General features: G+C 34.1%; 1 protein-coding gene across 1 annotated transcript; it reads right to left on the bottom strand.

Moving 5' to 3' along the window:
* Positions 1-1,104: 1,104 nt before the first annotated feature.
* On the bottom strand, positions 1,105-19,207 carry TMPRSS11B (transmembrane serine protease 11B). The gene is made up of 10 exons (XM_074324814.1): positions 19,170-19,207; positions 10,754-10,869; positions 8,713-8,828; positions 8,559-8,626; positions 6,971-7,131; positions 5,538-5,576; positions 4,535-4,712; positions 2,402-2,661; positions 1,901-2,043; positions 1,105-1,266 (listed from the first exon to the last, which is right to left on the bottom strand). Exons 1-10 carry the CDS (start codon positions 19,205-19,207, stop codon positions 1,105-1,107), a joined length of 1,281 nt encoding a protein of 426 aa, XP_074180915.1.
* Between the last annotated feature and the right edge of the window lie 1,907 nt (positions 19,208-21,114).

Below are 21,114 nucleotides of genomic sequence, written 5' to 3'. Positions count from 1 at the left end.
AATGTAGCATCCTTGAATGAAGGCATTGTCTCCATGTCTGTATATACCTGACAGTTCCTGGAACACACTAGGTGCTCAATAAATATGTGTGACCTGCCTGTGAAAAGAGTGAGAGAGAAAAACACCATCTTGTCATGCCTGGTTGTGGATTGTCTTGACATTATGTATGTCATTTGAGTCATACTTTATAATTAAAAAGTAATATCACAAACATTAAAGAAAGGAGTAGTTTTACTTTATTTTAGCTGCTTTTAAAATTTTTAGCTACTTTTTAATTTCAGGAAATTACAAAAGGTAAATTATTTGCAGAGATTAGAGCTACTGCAGTAAATGCCACACAGTCCCCTGCCCTTGAGGAGCTCACATTATTTTTGCTTCAAGTGAAAGCCAACAAATAACAAAAGAAGGACATGAACAAAATGTTATATAAATAATTGCAACTTAAAATCATTTTTAAATTTCTGATGAATTTTGGATCTGAACCGTTGTGAGGGGAAATTCACATGAGGGTTACAACTTAATCAGAGAGGCTGGCGATTGACTTTAAGTACACAAATTTTCCTCTCTGGTATTCAATTTCTTGATCTACAAATTGAGAGACTCGGTCTAGCTGAACCTCTAATATCCCTTTTCCACTCAAAGCTTGTATTATTTTAGGAGGTACACAAACTATCTCACATGTAAATAAAAAACGTACTTTATATGTCTTACATATTCCTGTGAGACAAAATGCAATTATAATTTATAGTATGAAAAATAATTTATTTTGTAGATCCAGCATATATGTTCTCATACTAACAAAATATGTTTTTTAAATTCTGAAAAATAATTTAAGGTCAATTCTGAATATAATGATAGGATAAATCAGAACTAGGCTATTAATAAAAATATTTTGGCCATCTTTTTTTCTTGCAGTTTCCTATATTAGGTAAGTAGATAAATAAACAAATAGTGTTTTAGAGATAAAATATTGATAAAGACTTTTATATATTTGTATATAAGAAAATGATTGGTATACCAACAATCAAAAGAAGATTTTAAAGCAACAGACAAGAATACCCTGAGGCAGTTTTCTTTATGTTTCATTCCAAAGTTACTTTTCTTTCAGAGTCCAGTTTTGGAGGTAATCCAGTCACGATAAGCAGTCACTCGAGTGTAGACACCTGGCTTGTTCTTTTTAGCACATCCATCACCCCAACTTACTATTCCAACAAGTTTCCAGATATTTCTGGAATCAACATAAGCTAGTGGTCCACCAGAATCATTCTAGAAGCAAAAGAGAAAAAAAAAAGTTTCTTGTCCTGTCCACGAATTTCCTTTTACCTCTCCTCCAGCATTTTCAATAGCCCCTGGGCACTGAAAACAATCTGCCCTCTTTGGTCCTAGAAATCTTGGGTTTATTCAAATGCCAGCAAAACTCCAAATTAGAATACATTACCTACAGCTGCCAAATGTTGGATTGGGCAGCCTAGAAGTTGACTTTATAATGAGTTCAACCTTGACTATGGTGAAAGTGACTCAGCTGCTCTGAGCAATGGGAGACATTTGCACATGCTGAACCTCCTGCTGCACCTCTGGATAAGAAGAAGGCAGCATTCTAGATCTGTAGGTTGCCCAGAAAATAGGCTCACATTTATTTTATTTCCTTGTAAGTATTATCCTTTGTATGGATTCCTAGACTGAAAACTCCGTGAGGGCAGGGATTCTGTTCACCACTGAATCCCAGCATCTAGGCTGGTGTCTGGTACATAAAAAGGATTAATAAATGTTTGTTATGTGGGTTGAAATAAGAAGCTGCTCCGCAGAAATCATTAACACAGAAAAATACTTTGTGTTGATAAAAACTTCCATATAATCAGTACTTTGTGAGAAAATTATTTGAAAATGTATCTGGACATACCTGACAGGAATCAGCTTCTCCTGACATAAATCCAGCACATAGCATATTATCAGTCACGTGGCCAGATAATGCATATGGAGCATTGCAAACTTTGTTGTCGATAATCTTCACAAAGGCCTGTTGAAGTATCCTTGGAAGAGGACCTAAAGGCATCAAATTCTGCATATTATGGGGACTTTAACCTTGTTTGTTGAGACAAAAAATATCTATAAAATACAGCAGATTCTTTGGGTCCCCAGGAGCCAGGCCAGTCCCAGATTAGATTAGTCTCTTTCTGATGTTTATTATAGTTGGCTGCCTCACACACAACCACAATTTTTCCTGTTCTTATTTCCAGAGAAATTTTAGAAATTGAATGTAATACCACACTTTTCATCCCACCACTTGGTTTTCTTTTCAGTATATTTACTGATTGGTTAATTGCATTCTACAGTGATTGATTGATTGAGTATTTAAATAACTATTCCTATAATGCTATTATGTTTTTACAGAAAAACTTACCACTCATAGAAAGTACTCCCCATCCTGTAACTACAACACTGTCATTTTCTGAGAGCTTCATTTTGGCTTCAGGAAGACAAATCTTACGAACGTACTTTGTAAAAGAGACTTCTTCAGTCAGCTGCACAAGGGCAATGTCATCATGAACCCTAGCCATGCTATAATTTTCATGATAAATAATGTTTTGGACTTTCCGTGTCATATATGGTTTATTTACTATAGTTCCAAAGTTGACAGTCCAATCTTCTGAATTATTTTTCCTGTTAGACATAATTCAGTAAAAATACACTCAGTTTCTGTGTCATAACAGTGTTCATAGTGGTTATTATCTCATAACTTTAAGGCATGAGGTTTTCAAACAATACTGTAAGACACATAATTTTTTTATTTATTTTTTTATTTTATTTTATTTTATTTTTTACTTTTTCATTTATTTTAAGTGTATTTTTCCCAGGATTCATCATCTCCAAGTCAAGTAGTTGTTTCAGTCTAGACACTGGCCCATGAGGGGATCAAACTGACAACCTTGGTGTTACGAGCATTGCGCTCTAACCAACTGAGCTAACTGGCCACCCAGCACTTAAATTCTTATTTTTAACAGATGCCTTTGACTTGGAAATGTTATAAATGCTGCAGTCACATAAAAATAGTGCTAAGGGCTAGTAGAGCCATCAGCCTTCTGCAAAGCCTCCTAACTAGCATCACTGATGTCTTTTGCTACTACTTCAGCCCCATCCAGTTCCTGAGCATTTGACTTAGGTAGGAATCAGCCTCAGTGGATGGGGCCAGAATCATTCTTCCAGCCTGAATTCCAAGAGCCTGGAGGCTCTGGACACCTGCGTAGATAAAAATATTGCGACTTATTCTCATCCAACTACCCTATTATGTTTACCAAGTCACTGCATGTTAGCTTCTAATGTAGATTTTATGACCCATTTATCCAGTTCCCCACTGAAACTCTTTCTCAAGTTAGTACTTAATATCCTGTTTCACTATTCTTCCCTCAAAAGAGCAGATGCTTCTTTAAAGGTTTCAAGACCCTCGTGTAACAGTGACACTCTTTAATCTTTCTACCATTCTAAAACCTCCAGTGAATCCACATACTTACAGCTGTGTTTCTTAAACTCCATTCCCTTAGAATCAACCACTTCCATAGATTTATAACTAAAAGGTGTAGTGTGATACTTAAGAATCTGTACTTTTAACAAGTTCCCCAGGTGGTCCATGGTCCACGGACTACTTTTTGAAAGTAACATCGGAGACAAATCCTATCAAATGCTTTGTGAGAGACTACTTCAGTAAGAAAGCATCTTGCCATTTAAAGATGTCCCCAAGTAAATTTTCTAAGTCTACTTTCTAACGTTTCGTTTTACAAACTCCTTTCTACTTCAAATTGTTGTTTTTGTTAGTTGTCCACAGAATATAACTTGTGTTGTTCCATCTCAGCACATTTGATGAATAGTGTTTTCTCAACTGAAAACACATATTATGCTTTCCCATCCACCTACCCCATCAATCAAATCTTATACACCTATGTAGGGTCCAGAACAAATCTTACATCTTCATATCACAGTTGGATATGCTATCTTCCTTCATTAAATTTCCATAGCCCTTATTGTGCCATACATGAGATATTTACTACACTATGCGGCCTTACCTTTATTTTGTGACATTTGAATTTCTTGAACTAGATTGTAAACCCCGGGAGGGCAAGACAAGTAAGCATCTAGTAACTAGAGTCAGACATACCTGAGTTCACATTCAATTTCTGTTATTTAAGAGCTGTATCATCTTGGCCAAGCTATGTCACTATTTCTGAACCTTAGTTTCCTCATCTTTAAATAGGCTTAATCATACCTTCCACACAAAATTATTGTTATGATGAAGTAAAATGATATAAGTAAAGCATTTATTATAGTATCAGGCCAAAGTAGCTATTTGGAAAATTTGAATTGCTTCCATTCACTTTCCTGTCTTTGCCAAATTAGATGCCTCCACTGCCCTTCAATTATGCAAGTAATTGTAAATTGCATCTGGCCTTGGTGAATCTTCACACATTTAGGTTAACCCCCAAGACTACCCCAAATAAGCCAATACCCAGAATCCTACATTTAGTCAGACTTTCACACTTACCTAGCAAAGCAGTGAGCTGCAGATAATAGCCACCTGCTGCTGATCAGAGATGCTCCACAGAGAGGTGTGCCCTTCCATTGCATACTGGCTTGCCATGGCCACGCCCCTGCCAGAGAATTTTTCCCATTGATAATTCGGTTGCCTGCTTTCATGATATTGGCCACTTGTCTCCCACAACCTGAAGAAAGAATTTCTTTTTACAGGAGCAGATATCTTAGGTTATGCTTTATAAAATATATATCTTAAAAACATTACTTGAAACCCTCCAGTGATTGTCTGGCATCTCCTAAGTGATGCTGTTTCTTTCCTGGAACATACTGTTATCACAGCACCCCAGTCCATCTTGGTTTGGGTGTCTTTTACTAATCTTCTTTTCCAGTCTTAAGCATCTTGCAACCACTGACTTTCATTATCTATTTGTTATAATTCTCATCTCCCTAAGTAAATTGCAAAATTCTTCAAGGTGAAGACTGCTTCATTAATGTCTGCACCTTGCATAGCATATGCAGTGCTGTCTATAAGGCCCCATGTGGTCAATAGATACTCCATAAATATCCATTAAGTGAATGAATGCAGGGTTGTATCTTGTGAGCAATATGACAGTCTAAAGAGAATTTATTTAAAAGGTACAGAACTGTTTTTCATCTTATAATAAATGTTTTTGATACAGCCCAGTTTTTTATTTTCTTATTATCCTAAGTTGCCCTTTTTGTTTCTTCAAGCTTTCCTATTTTAATTTATTCAGATATAATATTCTTTACTCATGATCGTATTCTTCGGAATAAGTTCTTATTTCCTCCTTTTGGACAAGTGCTTACAAATCTTAAAAATTCATATGCCAGTGTTTTTCAAAAAGAAATTCCAGATATATATCTGGTATATCCAATAATTTTGAAAGACTACTATGGATTTCTACATGATGTACTTCAAGATTCTTTTTAGGAAAATAATGGGGGAAATATTTGTGAATATGTTAAATTTACAGTAAGGTTTCTAAACTTACAGTTGTTGGTAAGCATTTCAGCATTAGCCTTGCTGATTTCTGAAATTTAAAAAACATAAAATTGATAAAATATCACCGAGTAATTATTTTCAATCTAAGTGCATAGATGCAAACTCTCCTAGCCCAATTACACCCACATTTAATTATTCAGACTATTTTACATATTGATTATCAACCCTTCTCACTTCTACTTGTTATATTTTGACCATCTCTCTGCATCTCTACCAAGTAGTATAAGAAAAGAGAAAATAAAAGAAAAATACAAAGCTCTCAATTTTATAATAATTGTAGTAAAATATTTAGTCAGGTAAGAAACTGACATTATTACTAAAAATGGGATGGGGCATTATCTTTGGATTTCTTTCTCTGTGATAGTTCTCATTACTCTGAAATGCTCAGATTTATCTATAGTTTAAAGGGAAAAAATCCAATTAAAATTATTTTTCATTGGGCCTATCCTGCTTTTTAGAGTCATCTCATTACTAAGACTGAGTTATGAAATTTTGAGAATTTAACTTAAATCTCTGTTCTATTGGGAAGAGATGTTAGATAGAAAGGGAGAGTAGGAAACTAAAGGAAGACACATAAGAACGCACAGGGGCAGTAACTAGTACAGCTTTCTTTCCCACAGCTACCCACAGAGGAATTGTATTGCTCCTTTGAGCAGTTCTACCTCAAACTCACTTCCCATGAATGGCCTATTGGTGGTAGGGTCAGTAGTCTGAGGCAGAGGAACTATAACTGGCAGTTGGCAGTCTTCAAGGACACTAGGATCAGCCGCCAGTCAGGAAGCACCACAAAACTGGGCTCTGCAACCACATGCTTATCACCTAACAGAACTTTTAACAATCCAGGTGAAAGTTTCAAGACATTTGCAGGACCTTGAAGATCTTTACAAACTTTGCTTTCTGTACTGGGCAAAATCCTATCATTTTCTTCCCTTGTTTTCTAAGGAATTCTTCCAGGTTATGTTTTTTGTTTTTGTTTTTTTCTTTAATAGTATTACTCCCATTCTTCCACAAGAAACAATGAGAATTTCCTATCACCAATTTCACACTTACCCCTGTAATCACTACACTGCATGATCAAGAAACCCCTAAATCTGTTTTCTATAATGAGATTCTGACAAGAATAGAGGGTAGGAAGAAATAACACTTCACTTAGGACCTGTCACCCCCTTTTCCATACAAAACAGCAAACCCTTCCAAACTTACATATCTGTCCACAGTTTAACCCTCATTTCTATCACTCTTCAGATAAAAATCCTATGGCATTGCCCCTTCTGCATTTCATTGTATAAGTATCAGACTTTGAGAAGCATATTATTTCCTGAATAAATTTCTGAAACTCTTGATTTATTTTTTTTCTAGTACTTAAAAAAAAATAGTCAAAAAAAACCTAAGAATAGAAAATAATGGAAATAGGTAAAATACCTATAAGTTTAATGGAAGCTGAAACTGCATTCCAAGATGACATGTTGTCTTCCAATATCTGATGCAAGATAGCTTTGATTTCAGGCTTCATGCTATCCCTCTTTGATGGAGGAAACTTGAATGTCAGCTGCAACTGTACACTTGAACCGTTGGGATTAGGACTAGAAACAACAGAAATGTCCTGCTGTGTCGCTTCTTGATTTTTCATGTTTTGTAAATACAATGAATTTCTCACATTTTGATTATATTTCCTTTACATATATCAAACAACAATACACAGATATTGTCTTATTATATATAAAGGGAAACTGTCCCCAGAAACCTTCTAACTGGTTTAGAGGTATTGTTCATAAAGGAATATGTAAACCACAAACTAGAAATCAGAATATTTTAAACATATAGGAGAAACTGAGTACTGGCCAACAAATGATTCACATGAGATTTTATCATAACCATGTTCTCAAACAGATATTTTTCTAATATTTTAATTTTAGATTGTGACAAATGAGAATTTAAATGTAGGAGTGGGAACTATTCAAAAGATAACTTCTAGAATGTATTCAGGAACCAGTCCTAAGCATCTTCCTATAGTTTCTTATACAAGTCTACCCCAATAGATTTCTACAATGAGAAATCTCAGAAAGACAACTCTACAGCATGAAGAGAATCTCCATTATTTAAACATTCAGTGCATTTTATTAATCAGGAAAGGAGATTCATTCATTTTAGAAGACTTTCAAATCAAAAGCCATATGAATCACAACTTTTTTAAAAAAAACCACAACTTTATTTCCAAATAATTATGATCAGTGGAAGGGTCTTTGAAGGCTTTTGTTTGTCTATAGGTAAATATTTGGTTGGTTGGAGGTTGGGTATCTGGATTTTTCCATTTATTTTGTTTGGAAATTCAGAATTCCCCAGAATAGATACTGGCAATTAGCAAAGTAGAAGTGTGCTTGCTCTTTCTCATGCATCCCCTATGCTCCATGATGCCCTCCTTCCTGCTCCCCTCCCCTCGACCCTCAAGCACACTTCAAAGACTTACATAGACATGTGTTATCTTAAATGATTCACTTTGCTCCGCAGTTATTACAATAATGGTAATACTAAGAAGATCAAAAGAGGATCATTTTAGGAAAATTATGGCCAGTTGGGTATGGATGGGTGAAGAGGTGGCTAATATAAGGGGGGGAAACAATCAGGTTGGACTCCTTGTTTTCCACAGAGTTACAGTTATCTTTTATTATAGATGTCAGTTAGGACTGGCTGCCACCAACAACTTGCAATTCTTCTTTAAGTATAGAGATTACAGATTTGTACAGAACAGTTCCTACTGTGAACAGAAATTTTTTAAATAAAACGATACTTTAACTTATAAAGTGCTCTTCCTTCCTTCCTTCCTTCCTTCCTTCCTTCCTTCCTTCCTTCCTTCCTTCCTCCCTCCCTCCCTCTCTCTCTCCCTTCCTCCCTCCCTCCCTCCCTCCCTCCCTCTGTTGTTTTTGCTCTTGTTATTATGTGAAACCAGGGCTGAGATGTTTCATATCACCTACTTCCCTTTCCATAATACCCTGAATCTGTTTGTACTTACAGAAGTTTGATGACCTGAGAGTTGATATATTCTTTGTACATACTAGAATTTTGAAATGCATCAGATATCTGTCAGGAGAAAAAAAATAAAAGATCCATCATGTCCATTTCAATCAAATTTATAATGAAATTAATGAAAGAAATCACTGACTTACCTTAGTCTCAATATCTTTGTTCAGATCTGAACTAGCTTGTGAAGCTTCGTTTTCACAACTATCATTGTATGTGACTCCAGAAATATGAAAATCACCTTGGTAATGGTAAATCTTTCCTGTGAAATAAGGAACTACTCAAAGAATTTTAAAATAGTAATTGGCCTTAAGTCCCTCCAAATCTCTATCTCAAAATTAAAATTCAACCCAGCTTTAGATATAAGCAGAGGGTGGGAGAAAGGAAGAGGATGGAAATGAAGGGGAATGAATATCCACTTATTCTAGAAATGGCAACTACACATGATAATAGACATTATTGTCCTTCAACATCCTCCTCAAAACATCAGCCCAGGCAACCAATAGCAATTTACCTGAGTATTCACTAGAGATGAAAACTCTTTTTCATGTTATAATTGAAATTCTTAACCTAGTTATTATGCAATAAATCTTTCTAAGTAGTTCTGATACAGGAAACATTACAAACATCTCCTTTCACTTTCTGAATGATCTTCTCCTCTCTCTTATGCCCACTGCCTGTTGGTCTGCTTTCCAGTCCCTGGAATCATTTCTTGAGGACTTCATCCTGCCCGTGCACTTCCCAACAGCATATGGTGGCTGGTGTTTGGCATGCATCACAGGTGTCACATTCTCCATTTTTTTCTGCCCCCAAATGTAAACTGCTTCCCCTAATATACTAGACCACCATAATTTAAAACAGGATAAGACCTGAGGTAGTTCTTCCAGGTCACATATATACTTTTAAAAATAAGAACTACTATAAAAATGGTATCCTGTTTTGGTTAAGCTATTAGCCATTCATACATTTTGAGAACAATTGAGATTTTGAGCCACCTTAAAAAGCACTACATAGTGCAGTGGTCAGGCATCTACACTGTGCTATGTGTTGCTTTTTAATGTACACCTGAGACTGAAGCTGAATAACAATGTCAACTATAATTTAATATATATATGGTCAGATGATGTGGAGTGCAAGATAGGGAATAGTCAATGGAATTGTAACAGTTATATAGAATGTTAGAGGGGTAGTCGCTTGGGGGTGGGGGGTTATCACTTTGTGAGAAGTGTAAATGTCTAACTATTACATTGTTTTCTACACCTGAAACTAATAATTAAAAAAAAAAAAAAGTCTAACTCAAAAAAAAAAAAGCACTACATAGTTTTTAAGGAGTGCTAATAGTAGACTGAAAATTGTGATCTCTTAAGCTATAATAATTCATTTTCCTAAAGGTCAGAAATATCATTTCAATCTAAAATAGAAATTAGTTTCCTCTATCCTAGTTTCCTATGTTTTTCCTTATGGCAACCAGTGTGCATGCAAAGCAAATGCCAGGTTCTAAGAAGTTATCTAAGATCATTCTGTAAAGAATAATGTGTATGAAGTTAGAGGAACTAGTTTAAGCCCTGTCAAATATTGGCTGTGTCACTTGGCATATAACTTTAGCTCTCTGGGACTTTTCCCTCCTAATTACAAAGACTAAATTGCAATAAATAAACTCCAAGACCCTCTTTTTCCTACCATTTCATAATTTTAATCTGTAAAGTTTATCACTAAACAGAAGAGCAAATAACTAGAATGTGTAACGTACTGTTACATCCAATACGCTGAACTTGGATATTTGCAGATTAGCAGATTAATCTGTCAGTACCAGAATTGAGCTAAGACGAGCAGTGATCTCTATAGTCTGAGGTATATTTACTAAAAGCTATAACAACTCAACTACAAACCTACTATATGAACCTACTATACATGAATATTAGCATCAAAGTATTGAACATTTCAGTCTTACTCAAATTCCCGTAATTGGTGATACAACTTACAGAGTAGAACAAGGAGGCATCTAATTCAAAAAAATTTATAAAATTTGGTATCAAATAATATTAAAATATTATTTTTAAATAAAATAGGAAGTAAATGAGAAATTTCCCACAAAGAAATTTAATATTTCTGTTGTTTCTTGACAATTTCTAAAGTAAGAGGACATTTAGTAGTAGTAAGGGTGAAAATGAAAACGTCGGTACTGACCCACTGCCAGAAAATGAACAAGGAGACCAATAGTTACTCCCAAAATTGCCATCACTCCAAGAAAAGTAAGAATTGTCATCCATAGTGGCCAAGATCTCCGGGCAAATGTGCTGTACCTATAAAAGGGGGAAATGGCTCAAATCAGATGGTAGACATTCTAAATCTAAGTTTCTCCTTCAACTCATACAACACAATGTATAATTTATGCATTAGGCCGTTATATTAGCTGAAAACTTAGAAACCACAAATATCTCAAAGAGAATAGACCTAATGCTCATTTCTTTTAACAAAGCATATATAAGTACTATGTTAGCTGCAGGTGGTACAGCAGTGAGCAAAATAGACAGGGCTTCTGTCCTTATGTTACTGAGGATAAACTTATTTGCTCTTGTTATTTATCTTAATCAGACCGTGTAACATTAGGTATGGTCTGATTGCATTTTTGTAAACTATAGCCATGTCATGTACAAGGACATATACAGATTTATAAACACAACTATACAGTGCAACCACTTATAAGTTTTAATTAAATGTGGAAGAAAACATCATGTTTCAACTGCAGTTATCTCATGTTATGAGATCTTCGATAGATTTTTTTACTTTTTCTTTTTTGTTTACTTATTCTTTAACTACAGTTTCTGTTTCTACAATAACATGGATTATTTGTGTAATATAAATTAATAGATAGGTAAGTTTCATCATCAAAATCAATTAGATAAAAAATAATCAGAAAATATAGTGACTTGGCATCATACAGGAAGAGTGATCTAGGGTTACAGTAAAGTCTTATGACTATCCTTAGTCTAATCTATATAAGGAGTAGATACTAATTATTCATTGTATCTTAAAAGACATGATGTCATGGAATATTCCATTTGGAGGAAGGCCTGTAACATTAAAAATATTTCTGATTTCAAATTTCAAAATTGCCTCAGCTGTTCCCTCAGTAGCTTTGTTCTGCATCATCCTAAACAAAATGTACAAAACAGAAGAGTTTGTAATCAGCGGATACATTAGGCAGATTAGATATTCCCTATGAATATGAGAATCTTATTGTTGTTCTAATCCCTCCAGGACCAACTGAATTTTAGGTAGGAAAGTTCTTTGGGGTTTCTTAAACAATTTTTTTAAACATTATCTTTTGCCTCCATTGCATACCTCCACCCAGTTCTTTCCTCTCAGCTTTGTTCTCTATTCTTAATCCTTCCTCTTCCTCATATCTCTTTTAATGACTTGTAATTAGTGTTCCCAAAACCAAATGCTCTTCAAAGAAAACTCCCTTCTTCATGTACACTTTCATACTAGAATTTTGGTGTTTAATTTCATCCTCAGAGGAAAAAAAGGCTATTTCAACACTAGTACAAGTGTTTCTTGTACTAGATGAATCATGCTTTTCAAGGAATGTGCAATTAGGTAATTAATAACAGTATTTATTATCCTATTACTATCTGATAATATGCTTTTTCTAATGACTGGAAGTGCAGTATGATATTGAGATCTCAAATTTGTTTTGGTGCAATGAACATAGGGGTACATATACCTTTACGGATAAATGTTTTCAGATATATGTACCCCTATGTTCATTGCAGCATTATTCATGATAGCCAAGACATGGAAACAACCAAAGTGTCCTTCCACAGATGATTAGATAAAGAAGATGTGGTACATATATACAATGAAATATTACTCGGCTATAAGAAAAGATGAAATGCTGCCGTTTGTGACAACATGGATGGATCTTGAGATTGTCATGCTAAGTGAAATAAGTCTGACAGAACAGTTGAGAACTATATGACTTCACTCATATGTGGCATATAAAACTGAAAGCAACAAACAAACGACAAAAAATAAAAATAATCATACACACAGACAACAGTTTAGTGGTAAGGAGGTGGGAGAAGAGAAAAAGGGGGGTCAAATATGTGGTAATGGAAGAACTGACTCTAAGTGGTAAGCACAAAATGCAATACATAGATAATGTACATTAGAAACCTATATAATTTTACTAACCAATGTCACCCCAATAAATTTAATAAATGTAAAAAAAATTGTTCTGGATTACCCGTTTTCACTTAGACTGGTAGTTTATTCTTTCTGAAACATGCATATTGGTTTGAGGGACTCAAATATTATGTAGCCTGAATGGTAATTATTATGTGGCTACAATGATTTCTATACAAATAATCCCTACCTTACAGCTTGTAAAATGTTTTCCTTTGCAAGCCCTTGTAGATACTCTGGAAAGTTCTAAAGGATACATATTTTTGACAATAGTGCTGATATGGCTTTTTTCTCTCCTCATTATGGATTTCTTACTATCATAAACAATTAGGGAATTTCTTTTATATCTAAAAGAATACAGTAGTTTATGATTAAACACTAGTAAATATAATGCACAAACTCAAGGAATTTATTATTATTTTTGAATAATAGCTGAAATGTTAAAATGATGTTCTAAATACCAAAAAAAGGTCCATTCGTGAAACATTCTATCATTTACTAAATTAATTTTTGGCCATAATTTTCCCCCTTCTCTGCCCCCCTACCCTCCAGTCACCCCCCCCACCACCCGTTCAAGGTGTTGTTTCTCAGTTTAGTTGTCTAGGGCCCAGCTCCCTGGCCCATGCTGGTATATGCTGGTATTATGAGCCTGATGCTCCCCCCCGGTGAGGCAGTTGGTCCCTAGTTGGCAGCTCACTTGTCCACAATCTTAGCTGTAGAGAGTGCAGCTCACTGGTCCATGTGGGAATCAAACCGGCAACCTCAGCGTTAGGAGCACAGCACTCCAACCACCTGAGCCACCAGGCCGGTCTGGACATATTTTTTTTTTTTAATGTAGGGGTTTTAATTCCACAATGAACCACTCATTGAACAAAGAGAATAGGTTAAAAATTTTAATCTTCAATAAATTTAACCAACTCCATATACTTAACTGCACTATAATTGCCTTACTTTTGGATTGAATCTACTTCAAGTAAAAGCTCATAGCTGTTCTGGTATAATCAACCATTACCTTAATCAAATTACAATATTAATATTGATTAAAATCATGGTAACTACGTTATTCACAATTGTAAAACATTAATCTCACTATAATTTATCCCACAGTCTGTAACAGGTGTCTTTTCCTAGATTAGATTTCCAAACAACCACATTCTGGTATTGCATTAGTAGTTAAACTGTAAACCATAACAAATTGTAGTTTTTATTTATTAGACTTTCATTTATAGGCCATTTGAATAAGATGCACCTAAATTGTTATACAGTGAAGAACGTTAAAGTAAGATTCTAGTACAAAATTCCCCAAATTATATAAAGACAAACTTTTTATTTTTCATAGAGGATTTTAAATCACCAGGGAGAGAGTTTTGAATAAGGAACAGAGAAATTAGCAATCAAATGAGTTGAATGGCTTTCTCTAGAAAAGCAAAGTGCCCTAGGATTAGAACTCATTTAAATATTTATGAAGTTTTGAAGGACCCCAGCAGTTTGCCAGCTACTAATCCAGGATGTGTATTATAAAGTACATTATTCCAAAAATCTATAAAGATATTTAGATATTTAAATGATTTTTATAAAATATTTTTACATTAGAAAATTTGATTTCAGTTATACAACTATAGAACAAAAATGGTAGTGCTCTCATGGGTGATTTTTTAAAAAGTAAGTAAAATTTTGCTGAAATCTGATTCTTTTTTTTTTTTTTTCTTTTTTCTTTTTTTTAAATTAAATTTATTGAGGTGACAATTGTTAGTAAAATTACATAGATTTCAGGTGTACAATTCTGTATTACATCATCTATAAATCCCATTGTGTGTTCATCACCCAGAGTCAGTACTGAAATCTGATTCTTTTTTCCAACTTCCTAAAACTTTCTTAGAGACTTTGCAAGGCCTTAAGACCTCAGAAACATATTCTATAGCATATTTCTTGACAGTGTCCAGAAATAAAAATCTAAATTATAGAAAGCAATTAATTAACAAAAAGCTAGAAGATACTCAGTAGCAACTTGTTAGGTTTTGCAGATTTGATTTCCCAAATTAAATCCCATTTACCTGTACATAATATTCTGATTGTTGTGGCTGAATCAGGAGCAATGGTGGTGATGATGATGATGACAACGATGATAGTGATAATAAAAGTAAGAACCTTCTCGTGTAGCTTTTAAGGTGGTCGATGTTTCACAGGTTTATCTGCTACATCCAGTGTTGGTTGGTTTGTTTTTATGGGCTAGGTGAAATGTAGAGAACAAAATAGATGAAACTTGTCTGACTAGTGTTAATGACTGTCATATTTCCATAGTTTCAAGATAGGAGTCATCCAAATTTCCCTGACTTGGCTATTTAAAAAAAAAAAAAAATAGCCTAGTCTTGGATTGGTCACCTAAAAGTTACACCCAAGAAACAGCTTTGTGGTAATTTGGCATAATCCTAGCTCTGTTTGACCAAATCCATTATACTAGCTTCAAATGAAATTAGCTATAACTAGGTAGAAGTTTCTGACAAATGACTTACCACAAGGTATTTATTTCTTTTTTTGTTTGTTTTGTTTTATTTTATGTATCTATTTATTTTTAACATTTTTTTATTAGTTTCAGGTGCACAAAACAATGTGATAGTTAGACATTCATATCCCTCACACAGTGACAACCCCCTCCCCCATCCACTACCCCTCTGACATCGCACACAGCCATTATATTTCCACTGTCTCTATTCCTAATGTTGTCTCCACTTCTTGTAACTATATATATACACAAAATTGTAGTTGACATTCAGCTTCAGCTTCAGGTGTACAGTGCATTTCAATATAACTTATATTGCCATTGTTTCGATGTAAATGAAATTTTATTTCATTGTGGCTTGCATTTGCTTTTTCCTAATTACCAGTGAGAATGATCATTTCACATATATTGGTTGGGGGAGGATCTGGGTTTCCTCTTCTGAGATTCCTTTTTGTAAATTTAGCTTATTTTTTTTCTATTGGTTGTTTCTGTTTACTTATGGATATATGTGAGTTCTCTTTATATTGGATATTGTGCTTCTGCATGTAAGGTGCTTTGAAATCACCCTTCCATCCTAACAAGTACAAAGTTCCACCAGATTCCCACAGTCAATACTGAAGAAAAATTCCTTTCAGCTTCTGGCATGGGAAGGAAAAAAAGAACCATTTTGAAATATTACAGAGCATTCTATTCTTCTTGGCAAGGCCTGCCATCAGGGCTAAATAGTTAACCAGAGTCTAAACTGCTGGGGTATTTTCAGAGCCTAATAGACCTGAGGGGTCCCCAACTTGGGACCAACTTGTGAGAGGCAAGACCCAACTTCAAACCATTCCAAACATCCTGTCCTACCTGAGAGTGGATAGGAAAACTGAGAAACACTTGTGAAGTTTACAGTCCAGAGGCGTAGGCTCACTACATGACTGGACCTAATCAGAACTATACTCATAGAGCACTTCCTGTCTCCCCAGGCCTCACCACTAATTACTAAAGACCTATTCATAGCAATTCCTTTTAACTGGTACATCATGTTCAGTTAACAAGAAAAAAATTGCAAGGTATACCAAAGGCAAAAGATGCAATTTGAAGAGACAGAGTAATCATCAGAACTAGACACAGCAGGGATATTGGAATTATAAAACCAGGAATTTAAAACAACTATGATTAATATGCTAAGGGCTATAATGAATAAAGTAGACAGCATACAAGAACAGATGGGAAATGTAAACATTGAGATGGAAATCCTATGAAAGAACCAAAAAGAAATGCTAGAGCTAGAAAACACTAACAGTAATGAAGAATGCCTTTGATGAGACATAAAAATACTCAGTGTGTATGCACCTAACAACAGAGTGTCCAACTACATGAGGCAAAACTGATAGAGCTGCAAGGAGAAATAGATGAATTCATTATGATAGTTGGAGACTTCAATGCCCCTCATTCAGAAATGGACAGATCCAAGCAGCAGAAAATGAGTAAGGACTTTAGTTGAACTTAACATCATCAGTCAACAGGATATAATTGCCTTCCATAGACTACTTCCTCTAACTGCAGAATACAGACTCTTCTCAAGATCACATGGAATATTCAACAAAATAGGCCATTTTCTGGGCTATGTAACACACCTCAACAAATTTCAAAAAGTAGAAATCATGCAATGCTTGCTCTCCTAATAGAAAGGTACCTGGAAATTCCAAATTATGTGAGGATTGAACAACATACGTCTAAATAACACATGGATAAAAGAGAAGTTTCAAGAGAAAAAATATTTTGAATTAAATAAAAACAAAAACACAACTTAACAAAATTTGTGAGATGCAGTGAAAGCAGTGCTCAGACTGAAATTGATAGTATCAAATGCATATATTAGAAGAGAAGAAAGATCTCAAATCCATACTCCTAAGTTTCTACCTTAGGACACTAGAAAAAAAAAAAGAGTAAATTAAACCCAAAATAAGCTGAAGAAAAGAATAAGTAGAACAGAATTCAATGTAATTGAAAACAGGAAATGAAGAAAATCAATTAAATCAAAAGATGGTTCTTTGGAGAGAGCAAGAAAATCAATAGCCCAGCTAAGGCAAAAGAAAAGATACAAATTACTAATGTCAGAAATTTAAGAAGTAATATCACTACAAGTCCCATGGATATTAAAAGGATAATAAAGGAATGCTTTGAACAACTTTATGCCTACAAATTTGATAAACTAGATGGAATGCACCAATTGCTTGAAAGGCACAGTCTGCCAAAGTTTACACAGGAAGAAATAGGTATTATGAATAAGCCTATATATATTAAAGAAAATGAATCACTAATGAAAAACCTCCCAATAAATAAAAACTGGTGAATTTTACCAAACATTTAAGGAAGAAATTATATCAGTTCTCTACAATCTCCTTCAAGGATAGAAGCAGAAGAAATATTTCTTAACATAGTCTATGAGACTAGCATTACAAAAGAAAATTATAGGCCACTATCTCTCATGAATATAGATGCAAAAATCCTCAACAAAATATTACCAAATTGAATCAAAAAAGAATTATAGACCACAACCAAGTGTGATTTTTCCCAGATATGCAAGGCTGGTTCAACATTCCAATCAGTTAATGCATCATATTGACAGACTAAAAGAGAATTGCATCACTATTTCAATATATATTATTGAATTGGGTATTAACCAATTCTGTTCACCTATTTAATAATTACCTAATCCCAGGGTACAACTTGACATTTCATTATTTAATGGGGTATTTTCATGCATAGAGCATTTTTAAAATCTTAGTCTAATTTGTCACACTATGAACTATAAAATGTTAAGAAATATTTCCCACCTTGATTTCTAGGAAGCATTTTCCTGTATTTTCATCTAAAATTTAAATTTTTATATTTTTACACAAGTTTTGTTGCTGTCATTCATGTCTAGTTATAAGCCATTTCTCTTTGTGTCGAGGCAAGTAAAGGTACAGAATACTTGTTAATGCAAGTAAATAAATAAATAGAGAATCTGCTTATCAAATAACCAAGCTGAGATGAATTTAACCTAGAATATGACTCTCCCTTATCATAAGCTGCACATTTTTTATATATTGTTTTCCCTTTGCTTTTAATGTAAAATAAAATGGTTTTTTTGTTTAAGCTGCTGTTAGGTATCTGAATTTATAATCTTTAATTCCTAAGCTTATATTAATACCAAAAGCTTATTTCTTTTGAGACAGTTTCAAAGAGTTAAAAAAAAGTAGAACCCCACATACAAACACACAGACAGTTAGGTTAAGAAATACTAATTAATAAAATACACATCTGTTAGTTTTCATTGCAAACATGATCATTTTTTTCTCCAAAAAAATCTACATAAATACAGAACTTTTGTTTTTGAAAGAACTACTCTAACTGTATTAATTTTGCAAAAAGTTTAAATAAAATTGAAGTGATTTTGATCATTTCTAATTTTCCAAACACTTCTGGCCTCTTACCACACTCCTTCTCTTTATGTGTATTTTTCTCCTGTCCTGACCTTTTTATAGATCACTAAAAAGGTTTTGATTACATTTCCCCTCACCTCCTTTCAGTTCTATATTTTATTTTTGTAATTTTACATAAATTTTAACATGAAGACTTAATGTAACAATCAACATTTTGACCTTTTTTGCATTGCTTTTTTAATGATTATGCTAGGAACTAAAAACGTACATTCTTATCATAGTCTCCACTTAGAGTTAATATTGTACCACTTCAGTATTTTTCCCTTTACTTTTCAGCCATGCAACAGCCCCAATCTTTTTTCTGAGGCCTAAAGCCACTAAGACTGTGGCGTTCTGCTAGACTTTTTAGCTGCCTTTTGCTACCTGGACTCGTCAAGAAACCATATGTATGCAAATCTCATCCAGTATATTTTCTTCCTTTAACTCTCCCTTTATTGACTGTCCAACAGTTTTTGCCGGTTTGGGGTCACTCTCCATTGCCGTCATATAGTTAGTTTTTATATTTTTTCCAAGGTTTACAATTATTAATTCTAGAAGGGCTCAACATAAGATACTTTACCTTTGCTGGAAGTAGAATTCCTTCTTAGTGACTTTTAAAAAATGAAATTTCTTAATTTTAGTTTAAAATTGATAAATATTTCCTTTTAAGGTTAGTGACGTGTACATGTGTGCAGTGTTTTAAGAATTCTTTGTCTTTCGTAAGGATATTGTCCCACATTTTCTTCTAGAAATGTTAACATGTTACCATTTGCACTTAGATCAACAGTTCATATGGAATTCATTTTTATGTACATTATAAAGTAGAAAGAAAGATACATTTTTTCATGACTATTAGTTGATTGTGCACAGTTTATTGAAACGTACACATGCAATCCTTTATCCACTGCCCTGAAGTGCTACCTCTGTTATAAATCAAATATGGGTCTGTTTCTGAACTTTTCATTGTTTCTTTCATTTGTTTTTCTATTACTGAGCCATACCACACTGCTTTAATTAGTGAAGTTATAGAATGCCTTGATATCTGTAAGTCCATATTTGTTTTCCCTTTTCAAAGTTGTCTTGGCTATTTTTAGTCCATTGAATTTCCTTATAAATTTTAAAACTATCTGATCAATTTTCAAAACAAAATTTCTCAAATATTGTTGGTATAGCATTGACTCTATAGAAGAAATAGGAGAGAATTGAATTCTTAAAATACTGAGGTTTCCAATTCATAAATTTGGTACATTCTTTTACTTAGATTTTTAAGACTTTCTCTCAATAGTGCTTTATAAGTATCTCAGTAGCAGTTGTGTACATGTTTTCCTAGTTAGGTATTATGCATTTGATTTATTTTCTCCTATTTTATGTGGTGTTATTCTTTAAATTTCATGTTAAATTTGTTCTTGGCGTATAGAAATACAATTGATTTTTGTATATTGACCTTGTATCCAGAAAACTTGTTTGATTGATTCATTTATTAATTTTATGTTTTTCTATTGGATATTCTTTGGACTTTTTATCAATATCTACATTATCAAGTTATCTGTCAATAAGAATATATTACTACTTCCTTTCCATTGCTTGTATTTTTTTATTTTGTTTGGTTGATTGGTTGATTGATTGTTTTTGCCTTATCTCATGGAACTCTGTTCACTGTCAAATATAATGATGATAGCTTCTCTTGTTTCCAATTTCAGGGAAAGGCTTTCAGTATTTCAGTATTGCATAGGATGCTTGTGTCACTTTATCAGATTAAGGAATTTCTCTTCTGTTTTTACTTTGATGAGTTTTATAATAAATGGATTTTGAATTTGATCAAATGGGATCATTTTTCCATTTATTGAGATAACCATATCTATTTTCTACCTTTATTTGATTAATGTTGTGAATCACATTGATTGATATTTAAATGTTAAACCAGCCTTGTATTTCTGGAATAATCCCAATTCAATTGCAATTTATTATACATTTTATATATCACTGAGTTTTTATGCTATTTGTTTTGGATTTTTGCATTCAAGCTTCTGAGAGAGAATGACCTAATTTTCCTGTTTTTTAATGTCATTTTTTTTTAAGATTTTATTGGGGAAGAGGCACAGGACTTTATTGGGGAACAGTGTGTACTTCCAGGACGTTTTTCCAAGTCAAGTTGTTGTCCTTTCAGTCTTAGTTGTGGAGGGTGCAACACAGCTCCGGGTCCAGTTGCTGTTGCTAGTTGCAGGGGCCGCAGCCCACCACCCCTTGCGGGACTCGAGGAGTTGAACCAGCAACCTTGTGGTTGAGAGCCCACGGGCCCATGTGGGAATCGAACCGGCAGCCTTCGGAGTTAGGAGCATGGAGCTCCAACTGCCTGAGCCACTGGGCCGGCCCTTTAATGTCATTGTTAAGTTTTGTAATCCAAG

This window comes from Rhinolophus sinicus, linkage group LG02, assembly GCF_036562045.2.
Source record: "Rhinolophus sinicus isolate RSC01 linkage group LG02, ASM3656204v1, whole genome shotgun sequence".
Lineage (NCBI taxonomy): Eukaryota > Metazoa > Chordata > Mammalia > Chiroptera > Rhinolophidae > Rhinolophus > Rhinolophus sinicus.
This window is presented reverse-complemented; position numbering and strand designations above follow the sequence as displayed.